Below are 10,254 nucleotides of genomic sequence, written 5' to 3'. Positions count from 1 at the left end.
AGCCCGGCGAGAGGGCGCCCGACCCGCAGGCTCCCAGGGGAGGGGTGGCTCCTGCAAAATGGTCCCTCACCTCTTGGTGCTCTGTCTCCTCCCCTTGGTGAGAGCCACCGAGCCCCACGAGGGCCGGGCCGACGAGCAGAGCCTGGAGGCGGCCCTGGCCGTGCCCAATGCCTCGCACTTCTTCTCCTGGAACAACTACACCTTCTCCGACTGGCAGAACTTTGTGGGCAGGAGGCGCTACGGCGCCGAGTCCCAGAACCCCACGGTGAAAGCCCTGCTCATCGTGGCTTACTCCTTCATCATTGTCTTCTCACTCTTTGGCAACGTCCTGGTCTGTCATGTCATCTTTAAGAACCAGCGAATGCACTCGGCCACCAGCCTCTTCATCGTCAACCTGGCAGTTGCCGACATAATGATCACGCTGCTCAACACCCCCTTCACTTTGGTAAGGGGCCCGCTGCCTGCCGCCCCACCTTCTCTCTTCGTCTCCCTCTCCTATCTCAATTCTCTGGCCTCCCTCTGCCGTTCTGTGTCTCTCTTTGGGTCCCCACTGCTGTCTCCACGTCTTTCTTCCTCCTCATTTCTCCTCTCCTCTGCCTCTGTCTTCCTGTGCTAGTCTCTTTTCTCTCTCCTCTGTCATCTCGGTTCTTGACTCTCTCCTCTGTTTTTCTTAGTCTTTCTTTCAGTCTCTGTCTCTCTCTCTGAAGTCTTTCTGTCTTTCTTCTCCGTCTCTGTCTGTGTGTCCTCATCTTTTTTTTTTCTCTTTCTGTCTCCCTATTCGTCTATCTCTGTCTCCTCACCTCTTATCTCTTTTTCTTCTTGTCAGTCTCTCTGTGATTTTATTTTTCTATTCTCTCTCCTCTCCTCTCCCCTCCTCTCCTCTCTTCCTCTCTCTCCCCTGCCACACTCTGATTCCTCCCCACTTCTTTCTGTCTCATCACTTTATAAGCCAGAGCTTCTGCGGAGGTGGCATTGGGTCAATAGTTTGAGTGTCTGCAGCCAGCTGGAAATGAATGACCATTTCCTGTTTAATCTCACTGGGTCTGGGCTTGCTTGATAATTGAGCAGTAAATCAATGCCCCTGAAATGTCAGCAGAGATGATCAGGTCCCCCTCCCTCTGAAGTGCAGCCTATTCAGTGCCCACCCATACCCATGGGATGCTGCTTTGTGCTACAACTGAAATATCAAACAACTGCTAATTTTTAATGGAACATTAAGTGCATTTTCCCAGACCACTTATTTAAAGTGCATTTCCCTTCTGTGGGTTGATCATGAGGCTGTGTTTGAGGTCTGTGTTGAGGAAGAAATGAGGGGAGTGGGCTTGGGCCACAGAGATCGGGCAGGCTGGGGGCATTTGCACATTGCAGCTGATGGGATTCCTCCCCCAAGCCCTGGCTACTTAGCACTGGTGGTGTCCCGCTGTGATCAGGGAGTGTGGCTCTCATGGATGCTTTGGGACTGTAAGGGCGATGACTGAGCAACCATAGTGACAGTTATACTGCATGTTTCTCTAGTGTGTTATATTTTTTCATTTTATGGAATAACTATTATTTGAGTGATTACTAAAGCAATATCTGTTAATCCCTCTCTGTCTCTCTCTCCGCTATCTCTCATACACACACAACCAGATATCACAGACAAGCAAAAAACACAGGATGAACCCCCACAAGTCCATCACCTGTGTGAACATCCTTCCAAATCTTATATTGAAAAAGTGCCCTCACATTCTCTTTTTCATCCTCACTTATTAGAATATTACTCACATTTTGCAGATGAGAAAACTAGGGCACAGAGAGGTTCAGTCCCTTGTCCAAAGCCACCTGGCCAGTAGCTGGCAGATCCAGGATGAGAATTCTATCCCCTAACTCAAATCCAGAGGTTGGTCCACTAAGCCAGCCAGCTGGGAGTAAAGAACACTCTTGGACCATGTTTAGCTTCTGCTACTCCAAACCCTGGACTTGTTCTGATCTCCTTTCAGCCTACATCTAATGTATTGATAGCTGCTCAATATCCCCTGGGCATTACCCAAGGATAAGTGGGCTTTCCAATACTTCCCTCCTCCCTGGGTGGCTCAAAGCACAAGACAACAGCATCCCTGCCACCCCTTGCCCCTTCCTTGGTTTCTGACTTGAGAACCTACAATGGTGTGGTTGGGCTGGTCTACCCAGGTTGGGCACTGGGAAACCACAGAACATGGCCTTTTTTGCTGCTGCCCAGAGCCAGGATGCAGGGCTGGATCTGCAGCAGACACAAGAAGGGGTAGGGAGGCCACGGACTAAAGGACAGGCTACACCTGACAGCTGGCAATACCTGCCCCAGAGGATCTCCTGCAAGAGATCTACAGGATGTCAAGGTCCTCAGAACCCAGCACCCCCTCCAGTATGAGCCAAAGCAGCTTAGCCTTGAACCTGACCCGTCAAACTGCCCCAATCCAAACTTGGATTACAGTTTATAAGGTGCTGGCAGGTAGGAAAGGGAGAAGGTTATGGGGAGGGGCTTCCAACCCCTTGGCCTACTCAGCTCAGGCTCCCCCACTGGGAAAGGCATCCCTGCCTTTGGCTGATTGGCAATGATATCCTTCTTCCCTGGTCTCCCTTCCTATCCACTTCATCTACTGCAGTCAGCATGAAGCCCAGCTCTGATAATGAAGAGAAAAGCAGACAATTACTTACAGTTCCCCTGGTAGATAAGAGATAGATGTACACAGAATGTAGTGGAGCCTGGAGGAGGGAGTCTTTCATTCTGACCCATCAGAGTCCCATGAGGGGGTCAAAGGAGACTGCAAAGAATGTGACATTTCAACAGGACCTGGCTGAATAGGAATTTTCCAGGTCGAGATGAACACTTAGTGCAGACAGAGGGACCAGGGAGAACAAAGGCACTGAAGCATCAAAGTTCATGGTGTGTTGTGGGAACGCTGAGTGGCTCAATGAAGCTGGAGCAGCAGGAAGCACAGTGGAGGAGTGGGCAGGGGAGGCAGAAGCCTCATATGTTGTAATAATAATATGTTGTATGTCTCATATGTTGTAATAATGGCAGTTGATAGCGTTAATGTACTAGGCACTATTGTACCTACTTTACATATGTTATCAACCTTGATTGATGTAACAACCATGTGAAAAGGGTTAGCGCATTTTACAGATGAGGAAAGTGGGGCTCAGAGGGCCCAATGCCTTGCCCAAGGTCACAGTGATCAGTGGCGAACACTCTGCCGTAAGTCACTACATTATACTCCTTCTCTTGGGCCGACTTGCCCTGTATCTATGCCTCTGTGCCTCTGCCCCCTCCCATCCCTATCTGGTGGCCCCATTGCCCTTTGTCTGGGTCTCTACAAAGCATTGATTACTTTCTGTCTTGCACTTGAGTTGACCCTCCTCTGCCCTGGCTGCAAACTCCTTAATCAGAATCAATGCTCAATCTCTCAGGCATGGGATGTTACTCACAGGAGCTGCTCAAGTACTAATTGAATGAGTAAATAGTGCTGGGTGATGTGGGATAAGGACCGGGCCTGCTTCTAGGGCCCTACACGGTTTTGAGAGCTTGTCTTGTCTCCCCACACCTGTCAACACCTCTCCAGGTCCCTGGGTCTCCACCCCAGATGATGACCTGCAAGGCCAGTTTAGCCAAGATTTGCCAGCACAGCCTGCATGCATGCTGTGTTGTGACAATTCAGATGTGTCTCCCCTACTAGAGTGAACTTGTGTGGACCAAGAGTGAATTTTGTTATTGCACATAAAAATAGCTACTATTTACTTCTAATAATAGCTGAACAATCTGCCAGACATTGTGTTTTGCCCTTTACAGACATTTAAAAAATTTAAACCTTATACTAAGCCTGTAAGGAAGAGATTTTTGATGGCTTTTTTTTTTTTTTTTTTTTTTTGCAAATGAGGAAACAGATTCAGAGAGGTTGCCTATCTTGCCCAGGCCCTCACAGTAAGAAACTGTTAGAGGTGGGAAGTCCAACTCCAAAGCCCACATCCTTCCCAAGCTCTCCTGGCATCTAACGGAGCCTGGCCCAGAAGCATGATCAGGGTTTGCTGAATTGAATGAATGAAAATGAGTTGTGCTGGAGAAAATCATGTTTACTCCACAATTCAGTCTCATAGACAGAAAGAAGGGAGGAGCTGGAGGAATCCTCCTAAGGGCATGCTTCTCAGAGACCTCTAGGGATGGGTGTCAAAGTCAAGGCCTGTCTGTCTCCTAACATCTTTGGGCTCATCTCCAGGTTCGCTTTGTGAACAGCACATGGATATTTGGGAAGGGCATGTGCCATGTCAGCCGCTTTGCCCAGTACTGCTCCCTGCACGTCTCAGCACTGACGCTGACAGCCATTGCGGTGGACCGCCACCAGGTGAGGGCACCTACCCCTAATGCTCTGCTCTTCCCTGTCTTGCTTCCCCTTCCTGGAAGTTGCAGGGGCTCTGAAGACAGCGTTTTAACCAGTTTTCAATGAGTGTGTTTCTCTTCTTGTTGATCAACATGAACACATAAGTTAGTGATATTAAACCCTTTGTCCTTATTGTCACAGAAAGTTATTCTTAGTTTGTTGATCCAATGAATACTCATTGCTGGCATTTTCTTTTTTCTTTTTCTTTTCTTTTTTTTTTTTGAGGCAGAGTCTCACTCTTGTCACTCAGGCTGGAGTGCAGTGGCGCCATCTTGACTCAACCTCTGCCTCCTGGGTTCAAGGAATTCTCCTGCCTCAGCCTCCTGAGTAGCTGGGATTAGAGGTGCCTGCCACCATGCCCGGCTAATTTTTGTACTTTTAGTAGAGGTGGGGTTTCGCCATGTTGGCCAGGCTGGTCTTGAACTCCTGACCTCAGGTAATACACCCACCTCGGCCTCCCTAAGTGCTGGGATTACAGGTGTGAGCCACCATGCCTGGCCATTGCTGGCATTTTCTGTCTCAGAAATTAGTGAGCTTGTTTTGAGGATGGAAAAGCAAACCCAGAAAATCACAGATTAAAGGAGAGGAGTAATTGCAAGTCAGAGACGAGGCTTCAGAGTGAGAGATGAATATTTACCAATTCAGGCTGTTCAGGCGGAAAACAAGCCAGGATGTCCAGGTGTCAGGAGCAGGCATTGCAGTGGAGCATAGCAGCCCTGGGTCAGGAAGGTATTCTAACAGTTCTGCCCGCATGGGAAGCTCATAGGTATATATGGTGAAAGGAACTGACCAGGACATCTAAGTAGGACAGCTTCATGCCAGGCGCCTTTTCCATGCTTACTCAATGAACTCACGTTGTATGCTTAGACCTATGCTGAATTATAGAATGGAGGCTCAGTAAAGTGCATATGTAGCTTTTCCAAGATCATGTGCCTATGAATGGTGAAGCTAGGATTAGGACTGAGGTCTGTCTGGCTCCAAGCCCATGTTCCAGTCACTAGACCATGCTGTTCTGAGAAGACTCAAAGGAATCTACAAGGCCAGTATTATGAGGGCCACCAGACACAGAAAGATGAGATTTATTCTGAGTAGCACCATGAGATGCAACAAGGACCACGGGATAGGAGGCTTCAAAGATGCAGTTTCAAAGATACAGTCAGTCCAATGTGGGAAGAATTCTCTCGTAGAAGTGTCTAAAGGTAGACAAAGCTGCCTGGGAGGTAATGAGTTTCATGTCACCAGCCATATTTAAGCAAAGTGAGAATGACAACTTGATGGGGAGGTATTTGAGGAGATTCCTGCATCTGATAAGGAATGGGACTAGTCAAATTTTGAGATCTCTTTATCTCTGAAATGCCATAATTTTGTAAGAATCAACTCTTAATGTATGTTGCAGATGCTTTAGTGTGAAGTGTGAAAAGTTTGCATATCAATATTTCCTGCCTTTTCTTAACTGTCTCCCTTAATTTAACTAGAAGGACTTCTGATTACTTTTACCTGGCCTATGCTTACCCCAGATTAATGCAACCGAGCATTGACCATGGGCTAAGGGTGGGTCTGGGGAATAGGGGCAAAGCCTTGCTCATGTTGACCATGTTACTGCAACGTATACCCCAACAAGGGGCTCTGTCCCAAAGTCAATGGAGTCTTTGAGAAGTGCTTGGAGCCTCTGCCCCAGGCTGCCACTCCCTTCAGCAATCTGAACACAAGAGTGTGAGGGATAGAGATGGCTGAATCCAGAACGGAGATATGCTGTCAGCTTCTGAAGCCTCATTGCTTCTTCCCATGAAACCTTGAAAACATTGGGAGGAATAAAAAACAAGTTGTGTTCTGTCCAGTGTGTTCTGGGATGGCATCTAGAGGTGGTGGCACCTCTTCCTGACCTCTTCCCCCTAATACTGGACTAACCTATCCCAAATGCCTTTTTCAAAAAAGAATGTTCTCATCTGAAAATGAGGATGGTTTTAAATCTCTAAGTCTTTATTTAAACCTTTTAGGAGAATTGATTGATATACAGTAGCAACTCCAAGATGCATTTCAGCCTGAAGCCTGCAACACTGAGTTTATTATGGGTGTGTGAGAGCTGGGCCCTGGTGCAATTTTAGTAATGGCTTTCATAAACATGTTGGGAGTTCCCACATAAGTGCCCATGCAGATTCCCAGGATGAGTGATGAGAATGGTCTCTTCCTGTCTGTCAGCTCAGACCCTCTCAGAGTCCATCATAACCTAAGGGGTCTAGAATCATGGGAAGATGAGCTCAGGTCCCGAGGAGATGGGAGCTGACCATGGACTTGCTCCTCTCCCAGCCTTACTGTGATGCCATGTGAGCAGCCTTCCTCCTGGACCCCTTCCCAGTCCTCTCACTGGAGCCTGGTTCAGCCTGAGTGTGATCAGCAAGAGGCAGATGACCTGCCCCAGGTCTCTGAATCCAGATGACCCTTTCTTTCCTTCTCTGGAGGTGGGCTGTTGGGTGGGACATGGCTGGGCCTCCTCTCCCCCAGCAGCTACCTGGTGTAGCTCAGGGGCTCAATAATGAACATAAGGGGTGCTTGACTTTATCAATAGGGCCTGCCTTATGTGACAAGTGGGCTGTGCCATCCAGATTTCTTTTTATTTATTTATGTATTTTCATTTAAAAATATATATAGAGAGAGGCAGGGTCTCACTATGTTGCCCAGTCTGGTCTAGAACTCCTGGGCTCAAGTGATTCTTCTGCCTCAGCCTCCCAAAGTGCTGGGATTACAGGCATGAGCTCCTGCACCTGGCCCAGATTTCTGATTTGTTCCAAAACGTCTTCAGTTAGTGATGCGGTTTGCTTGTTTTCCAGGTCATTATGCACCCCTTGAAACCTCGGATCTCAATCACAAAGGGTGTCATCTACATCGCTGTCATCTGGACCATGGCTACGTTCTTTTCACTCCCACATGCTATCTGCCAGAAATTATTTACCTTCAAATACAGGTGAGATGAATTTGTAGGGATCCACCTGGTGATTCGCATCTTCTCCTGAGTCAGGCTTGACCAAGGGATACCTGAGGCCCCCAGGAGCTCACAACTCTCTGAGTAACTAGTACCTGCCTCACTGAATCTTTCTCTGGCTCGCTCCCATCCTGTTACCTCCTGGTCCATGCCTGTCCTCTACATTTTGTCTGCTTTCTCTCTTCTTTAGCTTCTCCCTTATTCTCTTTCCGGGGTTCTCTGCAAGGACAAAGCAATAGTTATCAGCGTCTGTCACCAGGGTGCTGTACTCACGCAGCCTGAGATCCCAGTCACCAAGGCCTTGTTGAAAAGGAGCAAGGTGTAAACCGCTCACACTATCTACAAACAAAACCTGCATGCAAGTCTGAGCCTGAGGCAGGCTTCTCTATCTCCCCCACCTCCTGTGCATGTTTATCTTATGCTCTACTGAATGAGAACGTCTTTCTTTCAACACACAGTTTTTTAAAACTTAAACTGCTTCATTAGGTGATCTCCCTGCTGCACTGTCAGTTTGGGAAGAACTGGCCCTGTTTCTTTGTTATCTCGGTGATCCCCACACTTAGCTTACTGTCTCCACATAACAAGCTCTTGGTACGCATTTACTGAATGAATGATCTTAGAGTGACTTTTTTTTTTTTTTTTTGAGACAAAGTCTCGTTCTGTTGCCCAGGCTGGAGTGCAATGGCAGGATCTCAGATCACTGTAACCTCCGCCACCGGGGTTCAAGCAATTATCCTGCCTCAGCTTCCCAAGTAGCTGGGATTACAGGCACGCAGCACCATTCCTGGCTAATTTTTTGTATTTTTAGTAGAGACGGGGTTTCACCGTGTTGGCCAGGCTGGTCTCGAACTTCTGACCTCAGGTTATCTGCCCACCTTGGGCTCCCAAAGTGCTGAGATTACAGGCATGAGCCACTGTGCCCAGCCTCTTAGAGTGATTTTTGTCATTTGTTATTGTTGTTGTTGGTCACTGGTATGTCTTTTTAAAAAATTTTTAAATTATACTTTAAATTATGGGATGCATGTACAGAATATGCAGTTTTGTTACATAGGTATACACGTGCCCTGGTGGTTTGCTGCACCCATCAACCCGTCACCTACATTAGGTATTTCTCCTAATGTTGTTCCTCCCCTAGTTCCCACCCCCTGACAGGCCCCAGTGTATGATGTTCCTCTCCCTATGTCCATGTGTTCTCATTGTTCAACTCTCACTTATGAGTGAGAATATGTGGTGTTTGATTTTCTGTTCTTGTCATAGTTTGCTGAGAACAATGGTTTCCAGCTTCATCCATGTCCCTGCAAAGGACATGAACTCATCCTTCCTTATGGCTGCATAGTATTCCATGGAGTATGTGTGCCACATTTTCTTAATCCAGTCTATCATTGATGGACATTTGGGTTGGTCCAAGTCTTTGCTATTGTGAATAGTGCCGCAGTAAACATATGTGTGCATATGTCTTTATAGTAGACTGATTTATAATCCTTTGGGTACATACCCAATAACGGGATTGCTGGGTCAAATGGTATTTCTAGTTCTAGATCCTTGAGGAATCACTACATTGTCTTCCACAATGGTTGAACTAATTTACACTCCCACCAACAGTGTAAAAGCATTCCTATTTCTCCACATCCTCTCCAGCATCAATTGTTTCCTGACTTTTTAATGATTGCCATTCTAACTGGTGTGAGATAGTATCTCACTGTAATTTTGATTTGCATTTATCTGAGGACCAATGATGACGAGCATTTTTTCAAATGTCTCTTGGCTTCATAAATGTCTTCTTTTGAGAAGTGTCTGTTCATATCCTTTGCCCACTTTTTGATGGTTTTTTTTTTTTTTCCTCGTAAATTTGTTTAAGTTCTTTGTAGATCCTGGATATTAGCCCTTCGTCAGATAGATAGATTGCAAAAATTTTCTCCCGTTCTGTAGGTTCACTCTGATGGTAGTTTCTTTTGCTGTGCAGAAGCTTTTTAGTTTAGTTAGATCCCATTTATCAATTTTGGCTTTTGTTGCCATTGCTTTTGGTATTTTAGACACTAAAAGGAAGTCTTTGCCCATGCCTACATCCTGAATGGTATTGCCCATGTTTTCTTCTAGGATTTTTATGATCCTAGGTCTTAGTTTAAGTCTTTGATCCATCTTGAGTTGATTTTTGTATAAGGTGTAAAAAAGGGGTCCAGTTTCAGTTTTCTGCATATGGCTAGCCAGTGTTTCCAACAACATTTATTAAATAGGGAATCTTTCCCCCTTGCGTGTTTGTGTCAGGTTTGTCAAAGATCAGGTGGTTGTAGATGTGTGGTGTTTTTTCTGAGGCCTGTGTTCTGTTTCTTTGGTCTATATATCTGTTTTGGTACTAGCACCATGCTGTTTTGGTTACTGTAGCCTTGTAGTATTGTTTGAAGTCAGGTAGCGTGATGCCTCCAGCTTTATTCTTCTTGCCCAAGATTGTCTTGGCTATGTGGACTCTTTTTTGGTTCCATATGAAGTTTAAAGTAGTTTTTCCAATTCTGTGAAGAAACTTAGTGGTAGCTTGATGGGGATACCATTGAATCTATAAATTACTTTGGGCAGTATGGCCATTTTCATGATATTGTTTCTTCCTATCCCTGAGCATGGAATGTGTTTCCATTTGTTTGTGTCCTCTTTTATTTTGTTGAGCAGTGGTTTGTAGTTCTCCTTGAAGAGATCCTTCACATCTCTTGTAAGTTGTATTCCTAGGTATTTTATTCTCTTAGTAGCAATTGTGAATGGGAGTTCACTCATGATTTGGCTCTCTGTTTGTCTGTTATTGGTGTATAGGAATGCTTGTGATTTTTGCACATTGATTTTGTATCCTGAGACTTTGCTGAAGTTGCTTATCAGCTTAAGGAGATTTTGGGCTGA

At 46.1% G+C, this 10,254-nt stretch overlaps 1 protein-coding gene across 1 annotated transcript in view; it reads left to right on the top strand.

Moving 5' to 3' along the window:
* GPR83 (G protein-coupled receptor 83) overlaps window positions 1–10,254 on the top strand; it is a 15,316-nt gene continuing 5,062 nt past the window's right edge. Inside the window, exons 1-3 of the mRNA XM_011995023.1 lie at window positions 1–445; window positions 4,230–4,355; window positions 7,220–7,353. Coding sequence (XP_011850413.1) covers window positions 59–445; window positions 4,230–4,355; window positions 7,220–7,353 — 647 coding nt within the window. The 5' untranslated portion in view covers window positions 1–58. The remainder of the gene's footprint in view (window positions 446–4,229; window positions 4,356–7,219; window positions 7,354–10,254) is intronic.

Source organism: Mandrillus leucophaeus, unplaced genomic scaffold (assembly GCF_000951045.1).
Source record: "Mandrillus leucophaeus isolate KB7577 unplaced genomic scaffold, Mleu.le_1.0 Scaffold465, whole genome shotgun sequence".
In the NCBI taxonomy this organism is placed as follows: Eukaryota; Metazoa; Chordata; class Mammalia; order Primates; family Cercopithecidae; genus Mandrillus; species Mandrillus leucophaeus.
Note: the sequence above shows the minus strand (reverse complement) of the source record. Positions and strands in the feature narration are given on the sequence as shown.